The 24,001-nt window shown below is 45.1% G+C and overlaps 1 protein-coding gene and 1 long non-coding RNA gene across 2 annotated transcripts; both read left to right on the top strand.

The window, feature by feature from the left end:
- Window positions 1-2,848: 2,848 nt before the first annotated feature.
- LOC140598116 (uncharacterized) lies at window positions 2,849-7,018 on the top strand. Its single transcript, XR_012000243.1, has 3 exons — window positions 2,849-3,057; window positions 4,439-4,488; window positions 6,887-7,018. It is a non-coding gene; the product is annotated as an uncharacterized lncRNA (long non-coding RNA).
- Window positions 7,019-13,069: 6,051 nt separating this feature from the next.
- On the top strand, window positions 13,070-23,761 carry TMEM212 (transmembrane protein 212). The gene is made up of 3 exons (XM_026007777.2): window positions 13,070-13,228; window positions 22,127-22,186; window positions 23,124-23,761. Exons 1-3 carry the CDS (start codon window positions 13,070-13,072, stop codon window positions 23,625-23,627), a joined length of 723 nt encoding a protein of 240 aa, XP_025863562.2. The 3' UTR covers window positions 23,628-23,761.
- Window positions 23,762-24,001: the final 240 nt, after the last annotated feature.

Raw genomic sequence — 24,001 nt, 5'->3', positions numbered from 1 at the left:
TTTGTTTGGACCCAATACTCAGATCAGCTGAAGAACAGATAGTTTTATGCAATTTCCCTAACTTGTAACTTCCTCCCCATTGAGACTATTTGTGCAAAAATATTGCACAAGGACTTTTAAACATTGTTAAAGTTAAGCTTGTTTCTGAAGTCCAGGCCACAGCTGAATTTGAGATTGATGGATCGAAGATGTTTTCGACCCTCATTTGCTAAAACCATGAACCTGGATTTGGTCCTGGGCAGAGATGTTCTATGCAATGACATCTCCTATAAAGGAAGCTTACGGACTAGCTTAATTTAATTGCTTGACTGTTTGCCAAAAGTGTTTAGGTTGACATCTAGATAAGCTCTCTGATTTAGTTATCTTATTATCAAATCTGCAGTGTATTTAGCTATGAATAGTTACAACCAAGTAGATAGTAAACTTTTTACAGGCAGGAAACATGTACCTTTTAGGATTTTCATTTCCAGTCCTTTCATCTTTTTTAAAATTTCCTCTTTCTAAATGAGTGGGAAGTATCAGAAAGGGAGACAGAACACGAAAGACTCCTAACTCTGGGAAACGAACTAGGGGTGGTGGAAGGGGAGGTGGGCGGGGAGTGGGGGAGACTGGGTGACGGGTACTAAGGGGGGCACTTGATGGGATGAGCACTGGGTGTTATTCTATATGTTGGCAAATTGAGCACCAATAAAAAATAAATTTATTTTTAAAAATTTCCTCTTTCTTATTTTCTTTCTTCTCTTTCCTTCCTTTCTTTATTTCCTTTTCTTCTTCATTTCTTCCCACCTTCCTTCCTTCTATCTTTTTATAGAGTCAAATAGTACTGAACACAAAGCAATTGATGACTGAGAGTGATGGCCCCAATCTTTATGTAACGGAGGACCCCCCAGGCCAGCCTAAACTGTTGCAAATCCAGACAGGCCTAAGGAAGTTCCAGGGCCAGCTGTATTTGTGTGAGGTTGAGGAGTTCCCTGGGGAAGAAAACTCACAAGGAAAGAGAGTCAAGGGCAGAAGCCTTGTCCAGAGATCATGGGCTTGACCATACTAAGACCATCTGCTAAGGAAGTGCAGCAGCAGGAGCGTCACATCAGCTGCTGGATGAAGGCCCAGGGCCCAGGGCCGCCTAGAGGCAGCTGGAGGAAATGAATGTGGGAGCTCGGGTGGCAGGAAAAGCTGACTTCCAGAAGACAGGAGACGTTTGTTCTCCTGCTGAATTCTCCAGAAGAGAGTAAAGTCCGAGGAAAATGGTATACCCTGAGGAATCAGTGTCTCCAAATATTCAAGAAAAAATCTGAAGGGAGAACTGATGTTACATCAAAGTGCACATTCCCTTATCATTCATCATGAGAAAATGTTGATGAAAGGCAACTCGCTTTTGCTCTAGAAGTAGTCCTCTGTTTACAAACACCACCCTTAGATTGAGGAGAACCTATGGCTCGCTCATTCCAAAGTTACTCTGCTATGGGCGTTCAAAAGGAAGGCTCTTGCTCGCTTAAAAGCGCCCCCGAAAACGTTGTTGCCTCTCTCCTCTAAGGAAATAGAGCACCAAGTTTGCCTAACTGAAATTATTATAATTTTCAAAACATAATTAAATCTGTGTTGTAAATACTTCTTTCATTCAACAAAAGTGCATGTGCTCTTTGAAATGTCTTTCTTATAATTACTGTCTTTAACCCAGAATTAACAAGAAAAAAGTAACTAGATTTGGGGAAGTTTTTTATTGCTAGTATTACAAACGCATAAAATGAATTCTCCACAGTGTGTGTGGGCTTAGCTGGTTGTAAGCAAACATTTCTAGACTTCAACAATCCTAGACTTTCATAAGCTTTTTAGTTGCACCTTGCAATAATATGGGCTTCCTTCATCACTACATTTTCTCATTTGTGGACCTCAGCGAGCATATCCCCAGGCTTCAGTTCAGGCCAGCTCCAAGCCTGCTGGGAGCATTAAAAACTTATGGTCTATCATTGGCCCCAAAATGCATATAGTTGGGTTCTATAATTTTTTCCATGGTTTTTTTTTTCTTTTTTCTCTATCAAGAGAGGAGAAAAAATATAAGTCGCATGTGGCCTAAAATGGACATCTTCTGGAGATCACAACTTGCATTAACTACATAGCCTTGCTTTCCATCCACAGAACGTGTGCCCATTTCAATATTTACAGAATGTATTATTAGGGAACATAGAATAATAAAACATGAAATGAGGCAAAAGCATAGGAATTTGGCTTTTATTTTGCTTTTCGTAGAGAGATTTTTGTCTCAATCTTGGAACGAACTTGAAAAAATAGAGGTTGTTAAGCTAGGCTGGAAACAATTTTTAAGCAAAAGCGTGAGCTACGTTCACCTTCTTGGAATTATGCAAATGTAACCTGCTTAGAGAATACAAAGGGATGGAAGAGATTAGAAGATGACATTAGAAGAACTCATAAAATGGCATTAAAAAAAAAAAAACTTTGGTCAGGTTAGCATGAAGAAAAACAAAGAGTAAACATGTTGTGATTTGTGTGCGCACGTCTGCTTGTGTAAATGACAAGTCTATTTTCATAGCTCCTACGTTTCTTACCCCTGCACACGCCGGTAGACTTCCCAAAAATGGTCCAGATGGAAGGGGATCTCACTAAAGACACAGAAGCTTCCTCAGTGCCTACCACCTCTCCTTCCTGCCACTCACTAAACATGATTTCCAAAATGCATGCTTTCAAAAACTCTTCTCTCCCTCCCTTTTGTAGGAAATAGGCAGTTTTCCTAACACATAAATGCCTCTTACCCCATGTTGACAGGGACATGGGTCGGGAGGTTGACCTATCCCTTTTGAAAAGTTGCCCATCTTCAACACAGAGCATAACAAATGAATCGCAAAGGTCGTAGTGGATGCTACTTGGCTGATTTGTGCTGGGGAGAAAGCTGAAAAGAACCTTCTAGAAGATAGTCAAGCTTCAACCAAAGACTTAGTTTCCTCAGCCTGAGGCCTGGACTATAAAAACTGGAAGGAACCTTCTTCTCTTTAGGACTAGACCAAAGAGTCTATATCATGGATCCTTGACAACTACCTTTGTGTGAGCTACTTGTCTCCTTCTACACTAAGCTTGGTAATGGGATTAGGATGCTTCTGCTCTGGCTTCCTTCTTCCACTTTCCCTCCTGCTAAAAATCTAGGACCGTTATTAGCATCATTGCCTGATGATTGGTATTATAGTTACTGGTAAATACCAAAACTGAAAAAAAAAATGTTTAGAAACGATGTACTAGCCACTGTTTTGCTCCACGAATGATGATTTTAAACTCCGTATTAGATGGTTATAACATTTGACCTGTAGAATTTGAACATTTATGCTGAGTTTATGTGACATTTGCCCAAGTTGAGGGGCGCCTGGGTAGCTCAGTCCGTTGAGCATCCAACTCTTGATCTCGGCTCCAGTCATGATCTCGAGGTTGTGGGATTGAGGCCCGACTCAGGCTCTGGTGCAGAGTCTGCTCCATACCCTCTCTTCCTCGCTCTCAATCCCGCCCCCCGCTTGCATGCACATGCTCTCTCTTTCTCTTTCAAGTAAATAAATAAAATCTTTTAAAAAAAAATTTATCCAATTTGAAACAACTGAGTAATGATGTTGAAGATTCATATTTAATAGCTGAATTTTATTCCCTTTAAAACTTAAAGGTGAATTGAAAATCTGTCCTCTTCCTAAGCAATGAAATTCTTAAAGCAGGACCTGTTTCTCCCTATGGTATTAGCATTCAAACCCAACAACTGAACTTCCCTGAGTAATGACACATCTGTCACTAGAGGGGGTTAAAGCATTTCTGTCCTCTGTTGCCATGGGGAAAGTAAGGTTCTAGAAAGTTGTCCTTTCTCCCCCTTGGTATGTGTGGGAGTATTAAACCCCAAATAGAACCGTGCTAAACTTTTTTTTTTCATATTTTGTTTTTCTATAAACAAACTTTATCTGTGGCCTTGTAGCCCACAGTCAGTTCCAGGAAACCCACAGCAACAATGTCATTCCCCTTGTGTTGCACATAATATAAAAACAGAGTTTAAGTAAATATTTGAATTAGGACAATTTGAAAAATTTGACTTTGGAGTAGCCTTTCCCTGGCATGTATTGATCCCTTCTTTCCAGAGTGGCTGTCTCAGTGGATTTGTATGCCATACCTGAACCATTTAAATGAAGCTGGCTCAATGAAACATATCAAATACTAGCAGGGTATCATCTCAAAAACAGCATTTGCAGGATGGAACTCGAATTAGGAGGCTCAGCTTCGGCTGCATATCAAAGAATTCTGGTCTATAAATAGCAGTAGAGCAACACCTAGTGCTAAACGTAGATATAGCAGAAAGACCATCGGTCACAAGGGGCTTATTAAATTTTAGGTGAAGGTTTCGGTTAGACAGCTCTTTGTATTGATATTTTAACTGTGGAATTTGTCTGTGAAATGACAGGCATGGACTGGCTCATCTCTCAGGACCTGTTTCACTCTGTGATTCTCCAGGTGGGTCATTACTACCATGCACTTTTCATTCTCATTGCCCCACATGCTTTTCAGTGAATTTGTCCATTGGACAAAGGAGGCTTGCCTCGTAGTCTAGCTTTTATCTTTAATGTCAATTAGCTTTGTATGGATCACGAGAAAGAAACAGAAAGGTTTATGTACTGGGACAGGGAGATGGGGAATTATCAAAAAAATGCTCTTTTCTCCTCTTTAAAAAAAAAAAAAAAATACACACACGCACACCAGGGTAGGCTACCTGCATTATTGAAAAGATAAAGGGAAGTGTAGGTCTTTGTATACAAAAATGATACCATCATCTGGTAAAAGTGGGTGATGTTTATCCTATGCTACCCAGGTCCTTAATATCAGAAGGATGCACTTAGTTGATCAGTTGTCCTGTCCTATCTCAGAAAAGATCACAGTATCATCTGTATGGAAACACAATAGGAGCATAAGTTTGTGTCATCAAATTCTCGTGAATAAAAATTTTAATATCTTTGCTGTTTCATTTTTCTACAGAGTAGGGGAAGCTATTTGTTATCTATGAAAAGAGATCAGACGAAGCAGTAGATACAACCTTCGAATATACAGAGATAACGTAAAAACTATTCAATTAGATCACCGGGGAACGTGAGCTGCTTTAAGAGTTGGCATCACCCTGGATGAAAAAGCACATTAGAGCTTTCTCCCAGAGGCGGAAGTTCTTGCTAGACTCACGCGGTTAGTCTGTGACCTTGTGTCTTCCTCTATTTAACACAGAGTCATGTGGCAGTATGTCACATGCGGGTACAGCGAGGCCAAAATAATCCCAGCAAGGGCACGCCTCTCCCGTAGAGCCACATACACCGCACATGCATTTACCGGGCAGTCTCACAGCTGAGTGAGCCAACCTGGAAGATTTCCTTTGTTTTTCTGTGTGGATTTTCATGGAGAGGGGCATGGAGAGATTCAAGGTACCAAGATATTAAATGTTTCTAAGTGAAGGCCTGAGGATAAATAAACTAGTTACCGTGATAAGCAGTTTAATTCATCCATCCACCCACCCACCCATCCATCCATCCATCCATCCATCCATCCATCCACTTCCTAAGCATCTTCTAGGGGCCAGGCATTGTTCCGGACTCTGGAATGTAGCAGAGAACCAAACAAAGTCCTTGCCTTCATGGAGCTTTTGTTCTAGTTGGGAAAACATGCAGTAAACTGAACAGAGAGATGGGGAATGAGGTTGATGAGAAAGGTCTGTGCTGAGGGGCTTTTTGATCAGAGACCTGGATGAACTGAGGGAGTGAATCAACTGTTGTACCAGTCTTTGCTCACCTTGTTTTCCTGTGTTATAAATATACAGAAAACTGAGGTTCCTCATATTTTAACCGTTGCTTGAAAAACAAAGGAAGGACTTTGTCTCCTGGCCAATCAGAAGTTGATGTAGAGAGACGCCAGGGTGCCTAGTTGGCTAAGCCAAGAGGCAGCCTCTGTTGGGCTCCTGCATCAGGCGAGGAGCATCGACTTAAGATTCTCTCCCCCTCTCCCTCTGCCCCTACCCCCTCCCAAGTGCGCGCTCTCTCTCTCTTTCTCTTAAGAAAAAAAAAAAAAAAAAGCTGATTTATGAGGTTAACCCTACCTGGCCGCTCTAAGCCTACGGAGGACTAGCTGTCTTTGAGTTCTGCGCATGCCCAGAGCCTCACTGACGCCTCACCTCTACATCTACTGACACCAGGCACTCCATGACTTCAGATGTCATCAATTCCCTCCCACTTTTTCATCCTTTTATGAGGAGCTAGAAAAGAAGAATGACTTGGCTTTATGCTCCCTCAGTCCTTGTCCTTCCAGGCCTCTGCTGTGTTGGATGACAAGTTTTAATTATTTTATGACACAGTCACAAGAGCTGGGCTGAGATCACCAACTTGTTGCTCAAAGGCTGTTAATTACCCAGCTGGTGGAGGCTGGCTCCCAGCTGGTGGATGGGGGCCTCATGGCTGCTTGTGTGCCACAGGGGCAAAAAGAGGCCCCCATAGGGGAACTCTCCATGAAATCTCTCCAAGAGGAATCCAGTTGACCAACAGACAACGTGCTGCGCTTGTTTTGTTTCCATTGCTTACACCAGACAGAGGTGGATCTAGTTGGTGGTTCCCGGTCCTCAAGGAGATAACATTCTTACTGATAAAGGCTTCTTAGAGACAGGCATTTTGGCCACGCAGGCACTTTAGCTCCTTGGGGATTTATTTCAAGTCACGGAATCTTAGATATGGGAGGAATCTTAGAAATTATCTAGTCCAACCTCCACATGTTGCTGAGAAGGACACCAAGATTATGAGAGGTTTTGATTTACTCAAGGTCACACAGCTGTGGTCTCTTCCTACTGCATTACACTGCTCCTCCTCTTATTCCTGTGTTTCAGCCCATGCCCCTTCACCCAGCCACTGGGAACAGCGCATGCAACCATCCGCATAGTCCATCTCCACACTCAAGGCAAGAGCACACACAGGAAACACTGAAAAATGGAAACTAGACACAGCAACGCTCCAGATGCTTCCAGATTTTTACCTCAATACATAGGAATGAAACTTTGGTTGTCCTTCTCTCCTTTGTCCTGATTTTATAAAAAGAAAGGACGAGGAAACGCTCTCTCTTTGTCTCTGTCTCTCTCTCTGTAACTGGGAGTAGAATCAACAGTTCTGAAAATGTCTCCTTTGCACACATGCAGCATCATCTCCATTCCTGTTATGTCCTTGGGTTGAGGACAGCCCTATTGGGTACACATTGTGGGTCAGTTTTCATATGTGCATATGCGTTTTAACAGGTGTGATACCTCGTGTCCTGCTCTAGTAGTGAAAACCCAAACTCGCCAACTTGGGAGTCAAGCATTCGTAGGTTCGCACCAGGGTTCAACGCTGATTCGCTGTGCCATCTCCGTCATTGAACATCTTAGAACCTCAGCTTTGTCATCTGTAAAACGGAAAAAAGGAGGGCAGCTGTCGAGGGCTTTGGGGAGGCCAGCCTCACCATTCCTGCCTCTCTTTCGCCTTTCACATGGATGCGATTGGATCAAAAAGTGCGTTTAGTTTCTCACTGAAGAGTTTGGTTCTCTCCTTTTTCAAAAGGGCTGAGAGAAGGACTAAATGAATATACATCTCCTGCGTAAGAGGATTTAAAGGTTTGTCCTGCAGAGCAACTTTAAGACACGCGTAACCTGAGCACATTTCAGGATACTTAGAGCTCCTACTTTCTCATTCCACTTTTTTGCCCTTTCCTCCTATTTATTTCCCCCTTTGTCCGCCCTACAAATATCTTTTGTAAAGTGGACATGAATGGCCCATGGCTTCCATCGCTCCTCTGTCCCGGAATCAACTCTGTCCAGACCCAGGCTTTGGATCTGCGAGTGACGCAAGAAGCTGTTTTTGGCTTCAGGAATGTTTTCCTCTGTGTTCTGACTCCTCTCTTGTTGTCCTTCTTCCCTCTCCATCTTCTCTCCACCTCTCTTCCCCAGACACCCCCACTGTTTCTCTCTTCCTGTTTTCTTAGTTTCTTCCCCCCACCCCGCTCGGTGGTGGCCAGAGCACCGATCAGTCACAGCCGCTGTCACAATCTCAGTTCTATCTGCGGCTCCTCTATCTCCGTGATTAAACAAGATAGGAGCAGCCTTCCCAAAAGGCAGACAATCTCCACAGTAGCCTGTGGGAGGCTGCCTGGTGAGGTCAAGTCTGCCAATAAGAGCATTTCCTTGCAGCTGGAGGGCTTGGGAGAGCAAACTGACAGCTAGCTGCACAAGTTCGCCGGTGACAGACTGAAGTTGTTTTGCTTTGCAAAAACATGGGAAAATTCTGATAAATTCCAGATGATTCCAAAACACATTTGAGGGTCAGATATACAAAAGGCAGATAAAATCTAAACTAGGTAAGCACAAGCTGGTGCACAAATCTCTCTTTGGGCTCCAACATCTTGCAGATTGGAAGGCTTTAAATTTGACAATTCCCAGTTAGGGATGATAAAAATTGAACTTTGCTCTCCTTAAACCCCAAGCCATTATGAGAAGAGAGGGTTCACTCAAAGTTGAAGTCGAACGGCTAGGAAAAAGCAGAAGGAAATGTGCATTAGGAGGGAGCCTTAGAAAGGATTGTAATGCAGTGAAGAAACTGGAATCGCTGGAAAGATAAAAGAGTATATAAAAGGTGCCCATCGCTGTGTCTACATGAGAGGTGTAGCTTCACAGGGCAACCTAACATACCTGTTCCATCGTCCCTATTCCAGGAAGACAGGTGCCATCTTGGTGCTAAAAGGGGGCTCAGAGCAGCTCTTCCTTACATTCCTTACACCGTGACCTGCAGGCATCAATATTCTCAAGGATTATTGAGCCAGTATGTCTGTGTAAACGTTAGGCCTTTCATTTTATGCAGTTACGAAAGCTGATTTTTTTTTCCTTTTGTTGCCTCACATTTTAACTTAAAAATTGCAGACCTATAGAAATGTCGAAAAAAAGCATAAGGAACACTGACTTAACTAGTTTCACCAACGGGACATTATCTCATATAACTATCGTGTCACTCGTACTCCAGGATACTCAGCGCTGATACACACTGTTATCTAATATAAAACCCATATTTATTTTTATTTTATTATTTTTTAAAGACTTTATTTATTGAGAGAGAGAGCGGGGGTGGGGAGAGGAGCAGAGGGAGAGAGGGAATCTCCTGCAGACTCTGAGCTGAGCCCCATACAGGGCTTGATCCCACCACAGCCCTGAGGTCATGACCTGAGCCGAAAGCAAGAGTCAGGAGATCAAGTGACCCAGCCACTCGGGGCGCCCCCTGAAACCCATATTCAAGTTTCCCCAAGTGTCTCAGGAATATTTTGTTATCTTTTGTGACGTGGACAGTTTTGAAGGGCCCAGGCTGGTGCTTTTTAAAATGTCCCTGTGATCTGAATTTGTCTGACTGTTTCTTTGTGATGAGACTCAAGCTAAGCATTTTTGCCAGAAACAGTACGTGAGTGAAGGCGTGTCCTTCCACGGTGTGATATCAGGAGTCCGGGATGTCAGTTTGTCCTGGAAGGGGTGATATGAAGCTCGATGGCTTGGTGAAGGTGGCGAGTGCCATATTTTCCATCTGAGAACTGTCATTTTTTCCACTGTGTTTGAATCGGTTACTGCGGCGGGGTTAGCAGAGTGTAAGTTTTCTAATTTTTCACTCCTTTTGTATATAGTAGATGGAATCCTTAGCACCAAACCCAGGTCTTTCTGATGTCAAAGTTCATGCTCTTTGTGCTGCAGGAGCTAACTCTCTGCTATGTAAACAAATGAAGCCCGTCCCCAGAAGCCACTGGAACAATAAAGCAGTTGAATTTCATCTCTTGTTTAGAGCTCCGTTCTCTTTTATCTTGGCGAAAACAGACCCTGTCTGTAACTTTGAAACGGACTTTTAAGAAAACCCAAGGCCCTTTAGCACATGCAGAGCTACTTCCAGGGCTCACATGTAAAGGAACGTATCTGAAGAGGTAGAGAGTGACCACATCTGCTTCTCTCCCTAGGTCAGCATCACTGGCATTATCCCACCTCTTCTGGAGGGTCCAGGCCACATTTCCCTTTTTGTTTTGTTTTGTTTTTGTTGCTTTTGTTTTTGTTTGTAGCAAGGCTGGATTGAAGACTTTGGTGCAACTTCCGCCATTCTTTCCTGAGCAAAGATTGCTGGATCCCCTTGGGTAAGAGGGAAGGGAGGGTCTGCAAAGCAGCCAGCAAAGATCTTGACTCCACCACCTTCAGGGAGGATTACAGACCCACCTTCCAGTGGTGCCCAGTGGGAGGCAGGGAGCCCTGGAGTGGCCAGAGGTCCTGGAGGGGTCTTGGGGTGGGTCCTAGGAACCCAGCTGACGTGGCTGAGCTTGGAGGAAGCCCTGGTCAGAAGCAGAAATTAGACTTTCTCGTCTTTCCCAGTAGCTGCCCTCCCTGGAAGTCTCTATGCTCTAAGGCCATGAGCACAGATAGGTTCTTGCAGAAAGGTGCATCTGGGAAAACTCCCAGCAAGAAATCCCTAGTTCATAGAAAAATACACACACACACACACACACACACACACACAAAGAAATCCCTAGCTCTACCTCTGCCCCTTCTCTTCGTTGCATTCGGGGGCAACAACTCTTCCAATCATGACTACATCCGGGTTTCTAAGTCACACTGGCAATGTCAGGGTTAGCCTGTCAGTGTTACAAACGCTTAAAAAAGGCCCCTCGCCCCAGATTAAAACAACAACAAAAAAAATTCTCTTTGTTTGCCATCTTTGTACTGTTTAACATGAGTATTTCAACAGTCTTTATTTTCCAAACATGCAAACAGGAGAGAATGATCTGACCCACAGTATATTGACATGTTATGTAGCTATAACCTTGAGATAAAAAGTAAAGGAAAAAGTCAAAACAGCCCAAACCAAATACCAACAACAAACAAGTCTTTCTTCAGCCCAGACCCCCTTCCCTCTGTAGCAAGGGGAACACACTAGCTGGGCACACGGTGGCATGGGGGGCACACGGAGCTCTACACGGGGGCAGACCCTCGGGGCCGCAAGGGCCCAGCACCAATGACCTAATGAATTAGCTGGTGAATTAATGAATTCAACAACTGTATATTAAGTATCTACTCTGGGCCAGACACAATTCTAGGTATTGGGAGCATCCCGTATGGCTAGGGGACGCCTAAGACTTGGAAGGCCTCTGCCCTCGTGGAGCTTACCCGGTGGCTTCAGGAAGAAAGAGAAAGAGAATATGCTCCCGCAGTGTTGAGAGGATCTGGGAAAGAACAGCTATAGCAGAAAGCCTGGGCTGGTTTCCTGGGTCCTGTATGTCCAGGAAAGCAACTGCTTCAGAATCTGGGGCGCGCAGTGGCATGGCCGTTAAGGGCAGAAAGGCAGAAGGGGAAAAAGCAGAGCATCCGAGAGAAGCTTCCCTCCTCCTCATACATGGAAGGGGCCTTTGGGAGCTGCCTAAGAGGCATCAAGACACAATATGATGATGCACAGAAGCAACAGTAATGACAGCGCCTCTGTCCCAGCTGAAAGAACCCCCAAGACCGACCCCCACGTAACAGTTGGTAGATAACTAAGCTTCTTCCCTATGCAGAGCTCGGTGCTGAGCCTCTCACATGTAGTGGCTCATTTACTTTTCTCAATCACCACCTGTGCGATAAACACGGATTTTATTCCCATAGGAAGAAACAGTCCTGGAACATCAGGTAACTTGCTCTTGCCCAAGGACACATACCTGGCAGGTAATGGATCCCAGCTCTGTCTCAGGCCCAAACGTGTGTTCTAAACCTACATTTCCATTCATAAAATGATTTTTCATCATTCTCCTTTAGGAGAAAAGGTATTAATATTGAATAGGAAAAGTATTCAGATATCTTCAGAAAGTGGTCTGAGTTTTCTTTTTTAAGGATTTTATTTATTAAAAAAAAAAAAAAAGGATTTTATTTATTTATTCCTGAGAGACACACAGAGAAGGGCAGAGACACAGGCAGGGAGAAGCAGGTTCCCTGCGGGGAGGGAGATGCGGGACTCGATCCTGGGACCCTGGGGGTCATGACCTGAGCCAAAGGCAGATGTTCAACCACTGAGCCACTCAGGCGTCCCAAGTGGTCTGAGTTTTCAAGATATTATCTTAGAAGAGACAAACGTGTCCTACTAGTCAAAAGCAAATATGCACCACTTTCACAAGTACGTGAGAAATTAAGAAATAAACTTTTACAGTTGCTTGAATAAGCCCAACATCTAGAATTTGAATTATGATCCAAGAATGATTGGAGATTGGTATTTTGGTCAACTAATAAATTGCTCGTCAGCGTTTATGTTACAACTACATCCCCTTCCATCCTTGTCCTCTACTTGATGATTAAATTATAGTAAAATAACTAAGGTGAAGCCGGTTTCTTAAAACGAGGCGTGACTCCATATAATGCAGCTTATGCCTCTTTGGGAGTGAAGCCACATCAGAAATCTTTAACAAAACTTCAAGCACAATTGTAGTAGAATTGAACTGTGAAAGATGGGGAGAAGTCTCGTTTTTTTTGCTTTAAATCATTTAAATTAAATGTGATGCAAAGTGATCAGAGTGCTTATTTTTACTTTGGTTTGTGGGAAATTGTGCTGGGAATGTGGATCTATTGTGCACAAAGGATGTTGGCTTTATGCTGGAACCACCAGGCAGGTTGAGTTGAGAAACAATTAGCTCAGTCAGCAAGCCTTTGAATCTGATTAAGCCAGGAAGTGGGCACTCCCCACGCCAGAGCAGAATGAAGGGAATGGAGGCCGTAATCCAAAACGAGGAATGATTTCCCTCTCCTCTCTCTCTCTCTCTCTCTCATTCTCAGTAAACTAGTATTAGAATTTATTGTGTCAAATTCATGTCAAGGATTATTTCATTACATTTCATTATCTTGGGTGAAACAAATAAAAGCTTGTTTCCAAGTAGATCAACAGTGCACACATGTCATGGCTACTGTCTCTAAGAAACTTCTGTTTACTGAGGCCTGACATACTCTCATGTTTTGGTAACAAAACATCTTTGAGATCCAGGACCAGGACCCAGGTCACGGACGAAAATGCAGAGCCTATACCAGGCCGCAGGCCGAATTCTCATTTCTCTGGGGGCTCTCAGTGTATCCTCTGGAGTTACTGCTTTCTTCCCTGTCTTTTCGTACAAGCTTTGGTTCACAGGATGGAGTGTCTGGATTGCTTGCCCCATCTGGAATGGAGCTTTGGTAGGAAAGTATTTTATTACCTATATTGAGAGGGTAAAGAAAGAAGGGAGAGAAGGTAGAAAAAGAGTAACATGGCCTGTTTAAGTTTTCCAACGATACAAAGAAGTGAAAATCCTACAGAAGATTAGCACTTACCGGAGAACATTGATTTCTACCAGTTGCCTCCTAAGTGTAGGGTCTTTCTTACTATGGTGTTATGGTTCTACTACCGTGGGTGCTCTACTGAAATGCTGTTCAAGAAATCTTTTTGTTGTTGTTGTTCAAGAAATTCTTAAAACGTTACTTTAATCTTCTCACCTTCATGGTCTCAGAAAGTGGGATCTATCTTTTGAAATTTGGATTTAGGGGGAAAAATGTAAACCTTCAACAATAACGTAAAAATGGAGAAGAACGTAAAATAATTTTCAGACGAACGCTCTCACTACAAACACTGAGGTGTGTCGTCATGATCCACAGATTTGCAAGCCCCAAATATTCATTCTCCCACATTTTTCCTTGCACACAACTGTCTAAACCGAACGTAATTCAAGAAGTTGGAGGACGTTCCTCGCTAACTTTGCGGTTCATTAGGAAAGGGTGCGTGTGCCCAGTACAAGCCGGTACCAGGTAGGTGCTCCAGGCCTGCTTGTTGGATGATGGCACAAACGAGGGTGGGGCTGGCACCCCAGCTCTCTGGGGCAAGGATGTGGACACAGCTAGCCTTGCACATAGATGTCCTCCAGCAGGATGATTTAAGGGGAGTTACAGACACTTGCAACAAATCCCTCTCCCATTGTTTCCCGTGATGCCTGATGTTCACCATTGGACACTAGAGAATTTGGACTTTAAAGTCTTTCCATTAAAATGTAGCTACTCTTGAGAGAGGCAACATTTTCAGTCTTAAAAAAAATCTAGCTTTAACTTGGATATCACTTAAAAGTAAGACCCCAGAACATATCATTTTAACCTATTTATTAAATACGCATTGATAGCCTACTGCGTGCTTGAGTTACAAAGGAAAAAAAAAAAACAAAAGAACAAGGTCTCAATTTTTTAAATATTCCATCTCGTGGGGTTCGAGGATGGTGGGTAGATGGGGGAAAGCAGAATGATGAGAGTGTGGAACTGAACAGGGGAAGCATGGTATAGGGTTTCTCTTTTTTCTTTTCTTTTCCAAAACACTCTTCCACGTCTCCCTCCCCAGTCTTGCCAATCTGCTCTTTTCCCCATCTCCTGCCTAAACCCGTACGTCCTTTCAAAGAATTATCTGTTAAACATCTACTGGAATGCAAAGATGACAGTTACATTTATCCAAGCAGCTGCCACACTCCTGGTTGATGACCCAGAGCAAGAAAAACATTTTACATCGGGACCTAGAGAGTACGTCAATACATCTATATAATTCTCTCTAGGTAAATAGATTTTGATATATTCGTATAACTGAATCCATATAACAAAAGTTCCACAAAATATTTAGCCTTCTGTGTGAAACGGATTCTGATACTTTCTATTAATTTTTAAAAATTCTGTCTTCAGAACAGATCCAAAGTTTGACAACACCACAATGACAGTCCAACCCTGTATCCCCTTCTTACAATGGGTTTGCCTATCCCTACAGTCTCTCATAGGACATTCAACAGATACTGAGATTTAATTAGGATAAAAAAAATTATTGAACATAGGCTTGTTCTACACCAATATCTATTTTATCAGTCAGACCCAGAGAAATGACAAGATCCGTGTCCGGCAGGGCGACTTTTTGATTTTGAGATTGACAGCCTGGGGAATTGGAATCCAAAAGGAGGGATGGGTGAGATGGGGCCCACGTTCAAGTCCCGACTCTGACGTTCTTGGTATGTCGTGAGGCGCAGGACCTGCAGTCGGCTAGTTCTCCAGTGCTTTTCCCTCTAACATGAGGAATTTGGCAGGTAAAGAGAGTGTGTGCGAAACTAACCCTAAGATGCTCAGCGAGAATGATCCAGTTTGAACACGGGTTGTGTGGTAAAGAGCTTTGCCAATTTTCAAAGCCCAGTGCATACGCGAGTTGGTACCATGCCTTTGGTCCGTGCTGCGAGGGAGGAAAGCTGCTCCCCTCCGGGTGCAGAGAGAGTACCCCCCTCACATGGGGATCCGTTTCCTTCTTTCGGGGGGACGGAGGAGTCTCCGTGTTCTTCTTGTACAAGTTGTTTCTTAAATAACTTTAATTCAAAATAATCAATATGCCAGGGTTGCCTATGTGGAGGCCACCTGCCCTGAATCCCATCGGTCAGGGCCCAACCTCTGATCAAACCCTTCCTTCCTATTCTTTTGCCATCCGCTGGCCTTCCCGTTCCACTCCCAGGTAAGCAGCTGAGTTGTCCATTCTGTTACCCTCGGGACCTCATCTCCTACCACTCTTCCCTTAGCTCTTCCCATTCCCTTAACCACTATGCTGACTCCTTGTTGTTTGCAAATATTCCAAGGTGTGCTATTTGCCTCAGGGCCTTTGCACTGTCTGTTCTCTGCCTGAAGCCTCTTCCCACACATGGCTCGTTCCCTAACTTCCCTAATTCTTCCCTGGTTCCCTAATTCTTTGAAGAAAAGTCACTTTCTCATTGATGCCTTCCTTCATTACCCTCACTACCCGATTTAAAATTGTAAATCTCCCCCACAACCAGCATCCCCAACCTCTCATTCCCTGTTCTATTCTGTTCCCCATGACCCTTATCACCATGTAATATACTATATAATATATTTATTGTTTGTTTGTTTATACCCCTCCCCCAAAAGTGTATAATGTACAAGGGTGGGATTTTTTTTTCTTTTTCTTTACTGCTGTACCTCTAGCACTTGGGACAAAGAGTCACATACCAGGTTCAATAAATATTCAATAAATGTGGTTGAATAAGTGAATGAGTCCCGTGCTCTGGCGGCCCAAAATTTTTCATACCATTGAACTCCGATTAGGCGGCAAGGACCAAAAGTCAAGCTGGTATTTATACTAAAGCAGGAAAAAAAAATCCTCATGAGAAGGAAAGCAATAAGAATGCTCACTCTTTCTATGATGTCTAAGTTTGGAACAATGATTTTTTTTTTCTTTTCATCGTGAGTTTCCTTGCAAACCACAGCTCTTTTTGATGGGGGTCAACTTTAAAAGGTCTCTGACTCAGTCCACAACCTTCCTTACCAGTCACTTTTTTGGTTTTGTTTTATTTTTAAAGATTTTTTTTTTTTTTGAGACAGAGAGGGAGGGCATGGGGGGCAGGGCAGAGGGAGCAGGAGCGGGAGAGACCCTCCAGCGAACGCCCCGGTGAGCACCCGGGGCCTACGCCAAGCTCCATCTCACAGCCCTGACATCGTAACAAAATCAACGTCAGACGCTTAACCAACTGAGCCACCCAGACGCCGCTACCACCCCACCAGCTTCTCAACGTGCCTGCAGAGTGAATCCTGCTCTGGTGGCAAAACCATTTATATGTTTCAATCACACTGATGTTTCCTTTTGCAAAAGATTCCCTCTCTCTTTTGAGATTTATAGAAGATGGATTTCCACAAGGGATACGTACTGTGTTCAGTGCCTTCATTCCAGACTTTCTAAATTCTTCACGAACATTGGTCCTCAGACTCTCCTAGCTCTGTTCTGACAGCCACGTGATAAGCAGATTTCCTATCATTTCGGGCCCCGGCTATTTAAAGGCATCAGCTGCTAGAAAGTATGCAGCGAGGAGGTCACAGTGCCTTGCGGCCTGGGCTCGACTTGAATCCTGGAGCACGCGGCTTGGCAACTCCAGTGGCTTCGGTAATAGCAAGCAGCAGTGCTGTGCCCTGGACCCCGCCTGGAGCCGGGGCCTGCGGAGAGAGGCCCTCGGGTCCTCCTCTGCCAGATAAGGGGCTTGATTACACCATCACTCAAGCCTCTTACAGCTTCAACTGTCCCATGATTCCCAAACACCTGATGGCCGGTTTTCCACTTGGATACCCTAAATTTCTTTCATTTTGATTATTGCTATTATTATTATTATTTTAAAAGATTTTGATTCATTCACTAGAGAGAGAGCGTGCACATACACGTGCATGGGGCTGGGTTGTGCAGAGGGGGAGGGAGAAGCGGACTGGGAGCTGAGCAGGGAGCCCGAGGGCGGGCTTGATCCCAGGATCCCGAGATCATGACCCAAGCCGAAGGCAGACGTTCAACCCCCTGAGCCCCCCAGGTACCCCTGGATCTCCTCTATCTCTCCAAGCTCAGCTTGTCCCTCCCAAATCATCTCGCCAGCAAGAGCAATGATTTCTTTTCCTAACTTTCCTGGCTCTGAACCCAATTTCAAACCCTAGAGTGACTTTTGACTCGATCCTTCCCTCCAAACTAGCGCTTCTCAAACCATAAGGTGCGTATGAATCACCTGCAGGTCTTGTTAAACCGTGAACGCAGATTCAGTAAATGCGGGATGAGGCACGAGACTCCGCCTGCCTCAGTCGCCAAGGGATGCACCGCGGCTGTGATGTGGGCGCCAGTGCCCTACACCAGCCTGCCCTCGGCCCCGCTCCTACCCCACCGGCCATCCCATTGCCCTGACCCTTCTCTGTCCTGCAAAGCACATCCCTGTGCACGCTTCCCTCTCAGCGTCGCTGTGCACCACCTCCCCCTCACTCCTTATCACTTCCCACCCGCACCGGGTTTTACACCAGGATAACGTCAATAGCCAAACTGTGAGAACCCATTCATTAATGAGTTATGAAATCAATCTATTGGGAAGCTAGCAGCACTTATAAAACCAGAATAGAATAGAATAGAATAGAATAGAATAGAATAGAATAGAATAGAATAGAATAGAATAGAATAGAATCAGAGTGTATCACACATAATAACGGTATTATGATTTTGGTTAGATATAAAAATATTTATATCTTGACCATCATGCAAAATATATTTCTTGCTATGGATAGAGGTTTTAAAATAAAGCCTGGGGATGCTTGGCTGGCTCCATCGGTGGAGCTAACGACTCTTGATCTCCGGGCTGTGGGTTCAAGCTCCACGTTGGGTGTAGAGATTACTTTTAAAAAGGTGAAATCTTTAAAAAAAAAAAAAAAAAGTAAATAAAATAATGTGTTTAAAGCTTGAAGACCAAGTTCCCATGGAGACGTCAGGCCTCCCTGCCTCCCAGTCCATCGTGCACATGACCACAGGCTCAGCTTCCTAAACCTCTGCTGTGACAGTCAGGCTCCTTCTTCAAGAGCCTTCAGTGTGACTTCGTGGTTCAAAGGCCAGATATGTTAGCCTGAATTTCCAAGCCCTTCTCAACCTGGCCCCAAGGTGGCTCTCAAGCCTGATCTACTCATTTGTACATAGAACCAGCCTGTCCCCCCTCTGGGCACCTGTCTCGCTGTTCCCCGAGCCTGGCTTCCCTGTGGCACAGGGTGCTCGGGCTGCCCAGAAAGTCCTTCCCTCTGCCCTCTCCCCCTGGAATCACATCCACCCTTCAACACACGATGCTTCATCTTCTTTTTTTTTTTTTAAGTTATGATGGAAGATGTTTTTTTAATAGTTGTGTTTATGTGCATTTTTATTTTTTATTTATTTTTAAAGATTTTATTTATGCATTCATGAGAGACACACAGAGAGAGAGGCAGGGACACAGGAAGAGGGAGAAGCAGGCTCCATGCAGGGAGCCCAATGCAGGACTGGATCCCGGGACCCCAGGACCACGTCCTGGGCCGAAGGCAGGGGTCAAACCCCTGAGCCCCCCAGGGATCCCCATCCCACGATGCTTTCATCAGCGATCCTCCCCCTGGGAGCGGGATCTTGTCCCTGGGCTCCTCTCACACGGAAAGCATCTTGCCTCCTTTGGTGGACATTCATCGAAGCGCATGATTGTCGCCTCTGGACTGTAACTTCCAGGGAAAGTTGGAACCAGTATGTCTACGACTATTACTTCGTGAGCCTGCTCATCAGATTGAGCCTCTCTGTGCCTCGTTTAAAAAGTAGGAGACGATCTCCATGGTTAGCAGGGTTAGGTGAGTGAGCGTACTGAAGCGTGGAGCGTCGTGCCTGGCACCAAGCGAGCGCTCAGCAAGTGTTCGTCGGTGTACGGGCCGCACGGTGCCCACAGCAGCTGTGTTCGTAGGAGACCCCCGCTAGATGTTTGCAAGTGAATAAATTAGCCCGTTTTAAAATGATTCCTCTCTGTCTGTTGTGCCTCCTCCCCGCTTCCTCCAGTTCATCGGCTCCTGGGTACTGTGTCCTTCGTGGGGGTGCTTTGAAGATTGGGTGGGGGGACCCCGATGGTCGTGCCATCAGCTACTCTGGCCAAACCCAAGTGATGGCCCAGGAGCTGCCCGCGGAGCAGAAAGCTGGCCAAGGCCAAAGGCGCTGGGGGAGGATGAGGCCTGGCTCCCGGCTCTTGCCTCCCACATTGCCTTTCCCACTTGACTTCTCTTCCCTACCCCCCAAAACTCTTCCTTTTGCATTCTTTTCCCTCCCCCTCTCTAAATACAAGGTTTCTAAAAAGGAAAAGAGTGGGTGCTTGGGTGGCCCAGTCAGGTGAGCATCCCAGTGCTGGTTGTGGCTCAGGCCGTGATGACCTGGGGTGGGGGGGGGGGGGATGCAGCCCAGCAGCCCAGCAGCCCAGTCCCTGCCCAGCCCACAGTCGGCCGGGCCTCTCCCTGCCCCTCTGCTCCACACCCCCACGCACTTGTGCACGCTCCATCTCTCAAATAAATAAATAAAACTTAAAAAAAAAAAGCAAGAAAAGGGAGGCTGTGACTCAGGGGACCCCTGACCCTCAGTCTCGGGGGCACCACGAGAGATGGGTGTGCTCGCTCCTGAGCCGCCGCCATCCACAGGGTGGATTTCACAAGTTACTGAATGGCATTCATACACCAGCCCACTCCATGAAAGATCTTTTCAAAGTTTTGTGTAAACAAAGCAAAATTCAAGCTGGCAGCTGCAACAGAAATAACAGGCCACTGCCATCCTGCAGCATTTTTCAACTTTTGAAAGGAAAGCAACAGTTGACGCCAAAGTAGTTAAGGCAACCTGGAATCTAAGCATCTAGTGATGCCAGCCATCCCCCGGGAGTTGCACCAGCCGGGTTGTTCTTGCTGGGGCCAGGGTTTCTCTCCCACCCGGGAGTGACGTGTCCATGGAGAGCACCTTGCCTCTGAAAGCAAAGACGAGCCCCGGGCTCAGCATCAGGGTTCGGCTGCTCCTCATAATTCCCCTGTTTGGTTGTGCTAGTTATGCTGGCTCGACCTCTGCAGGCTCCCTTGGAAACTTTCCTCTTGCAGAATCAAGCCAACCTCTTCTGACTACAGATGGTTCTGTTTTTATCCACGGGAGTGTTATGCTATGGCCCCACCACGTCTGGAATTTCAGACTTAGCTGCACGAGAGGTTTTGTGCAAACGTGTGTGCGCACACACACAGACACACACACCCCCCAACAACTAAATTCTCTAAGTCGGACGTTCAAAATAAAACATGCCAGGAAAATCAAGAGCTGGAACTCAAAAACAAAAACAAAAACCAAACTCAAACAGCAATAACAACAAAAACAGGCCCGATGGGAGGTGGGTGGAGGGAGGCGGAGGGGTAACAGGGGGACAGGTCCTGAGGAGGGCAGCCGATGGGATGAGCGCAGGGTGTTATACTAAATGTTGGCAAATTGAATTTAAATTTTTTTTTATTTATTTATGATAGTCACAGAGAGAGAGAGAGAGAGGCAGAGACACAGGCAGAGGGAGAAGCAGGCTCCATGCACCGGGAGCCTAACGTGGGATTCGATCCCGGGTCTCCAGGATCGCGCCCTGGGCCAAAGGCAGGCGCCAAACCGCTGCGCCACCCAGGGATCCAGGCAAATTGAATTTAAATAAAATATTGTTTAAAAAAAAAAAAAACAGGCTGGACACAGAAGCTCCAGAAGCAGCATACCCCAGAACCGTATTAGTAAAAAACTCTGATATTTTTTTCTCCCTTAAATTTGCATGCATTTGTATGTATACTATACATATAATTATATTGATTTCTCTGTCGAAAACCTAATTTGTAACTACTTTTGCTCCTGCCCTCATTCTGTATCTTATTTCAGCCTCTTCCTGGTTTTCTCTGTCAACCTCAAAACATTCCTTGACCAGGAACAAGTGATTTATGGGTCGGGAATAAGCGGTTTCCAGGCTCAGTGACCACAAAGGTCTCCTTCATCGGACCCAGAGCTGATTCAAAGATGAGCCTAGGATTTTTGTTGTTGTTGTTATATATTGCTCAGTTCTGGTGACACCATTCCTTCCTTTGTTTAACTGTCTTCATTCTGCAAGTTGGGTCTTTTTCCCTGGAAGGAGACTAAAAAAAAACAAAAACAAAAAAAAGCCTCTTGAACAGCTGAACACCACTGCACCCAGAACGATTAATGTCCCTCTAATTATAATCTTTGTTCCTAGCAAACAAGAATCACATAGTTGCATCCCACCAGCAGGCTGAGGCTGCGGAATCTCAAAAGAAAAGCGGAAAATCAAAGATCATGCCGTCGCTGGGCAGGTTTTCAGGGTTCTGTGACATGTTTCCTTTCCGGCTCCTCCCCTTTGCAATTTTAGCAATGTGCGAGAAAGATGAACAATCGACAATTAATCAAAATAAAACATATGGCGAGGGTTATAAAGCCAAGCTTTTACCGCAGTGACACCTTACAGTAGTGAAGGTTATAATTGTGATGGCAAAGGCAACGCCGAAAATCAAAAAATGAGCGCGTATGAATCATGTCTTCATGACACTGATGGCTTCTTTTCCTCATTGTCATCCCAGATGAGGAGGAGATGCGAGCCATAAATCCATTTAGCCATTTGCTGTTCTTTCTAGTTCATAATAAAGTTGTCAAACCATGAGACGGATTGAACTCTTTCCAGGGGCACACTCTATCACGGATGTTATTTTTCCATTTTCCTCCCACAGGCCATCAGGACGGGCACGCTTCTGCCGTTGGCTCACAGAGAGCGCACCGGGACGTACCTGGTAAAGACACAGACACCGAGTGCGATGGGTGAGTAGGTTTGAAGGTCAAATCTCTGCCGGGTCGGGATGGAACATAGAGAACGTGATTTCCGATTATCACTGAATTCTCTCTGATTGATGCCCCACAATGATGGGTTTCAGTAATAAACTAGGAAACTTGTAAATATTTAAGTATTATGGTTTGGGGAGGACACAACCGACATGAATCCTCCTGAATTTCATTTTGAAGAAGTGGATCTACAGGCTCCTCTGTGTCTAATCAACTTTTAAGGCTCAGCCCCTCAGTTTGGGGTCTCTTTCCAATGTCTTGGTTACTTCTCCCCCCAGATGAGGGAAAATGAGGGGAAATGAGAGAAATATCTATGCTATCTTGCCTTTCAATAGTATGGAGCCAAGCGATCCCACGGTATGGAAGGACGACCTTGATCCGATCATGCACCTTCCCACGGCTCAAACTTCAGTGTACCCGGGAATCACCCGGGAATCCGGCTAATATGCAAATTCTGATTCAGTCGATCTGGGTGAGGTGTGAGATTCCACATCTCTAACGAACGCCCCCGGATGGAGCGCTGCTGGGCCCTGGAGCATGCCCCGACTCCCAAGTGCCAGCATGAGGCAAGGATTCTGTGTACTCGTGTTTGTTTTTCTCACCCCACACCGGCTGTCCACATGATAGAAGATACATAAACACATGATGTTCAATGGCATTCATTTCACTTTTGGCCCGGTTGGTTGATACATTATTCTTCCATAGTGCAGATTCAGGAGGAGAACCAAAGAGCCCAAAAGAGAAAGCTGTGACGTAACCCATCTCTCCCTCGCGTCCCAGCGAAAGAGATGAATGAATGCCCGACATTTCTTTCTTTCTTCATATTGCTGAGGAGCTTTTGAAGAGCTTAGTCCCCAAGGTAACGATTTGTTTTTGCTTTATTTCCAGTGGGAAGCTAGTTTCACCTTTGTGATTCTGAGCGTGGTGGGATGTCCACTCCACCTTGCAGTAGCATTGGAATCTGCCCTCCTTGGCCCATATGGCTTCTACTCGCTTTCAGGGATTGCAGGGACCGACTACCTCGGTTATGCGGTTGCCTTTCCGTTTCCATATGCAAAATTCCCATCAGTTTGTGTGGACCCACCACACTACGAAGAGTACCACCTGGCGCTTCAAGTCTTTGACCTGTGCCTGAGCTTTGCCATGCTCTGTGTGTCCCTGACAGTGCTCATCAAGCTTTCTGCAGGACGTATCTGGAATAGACACTCACAGGGAAGTTTCCAGAAAGGGGGAACCAGGTCTTGTTCCATCCCGAATGCTACAATGGAAAGTCTGCATGTTGGCACTTCATCTGCCTCCCTTACTCACCGTTGTCTCTTGCGTAACCAAAATTTCCCCGCTCTTTCCACGTCTGCCCCTGTAGAGAGGCTGGTACACCAACATCAAATTTAGCTCTCTAACTTTTTCCAAAATGGCTCATTCAATAATTCAATCAATAATATGACAGTAATAGAAATAGGAGCTGAATGTTTACTACGTGCCAGTGTTCTTCCCATTTTTACAGACAGTAGACAGAGGCTAAGGAGCTCGTGTAACTTACCCAAGGTCACACAGCTAAGGAGCAGTAGGGCCAGATTGAGAACCCAGACCTAGTTCTCTTTAACAGGCCAGAGTTATCCTGGGCCCCCTTGTCACCCACCTTGTACCCTCTGCTCCTCTGCTAGATCATCAAGGTGCTTGGTTCCAGCCTCTAGGAGGGTTAGAGAGAATCACTGGGAGAACAGCACAAGTGATTGCTGATTCCAAATTCCTATGTCTGAAACTGG

This window comes from Vulpes vulpes, chromosome 3 (assembly GCF_048418805.1).
Source record: "Vulpes vulpes isolate BD-2025 chromosome 3, VulVul3, whole genome shotgun sequence".
Taxonomy (NCBI): domain Eukaryota; kingdom Metazoa; phylum Chordata; class Mammalia; order Carnivora; family Canidae; genus Vulpes; species Vulpes vulpes.
The sequence above is the reverse complement of the archived record's forward strand: the minus strand, read 5'-3'. Positions and strand labels throughout refer to the sequence as shown.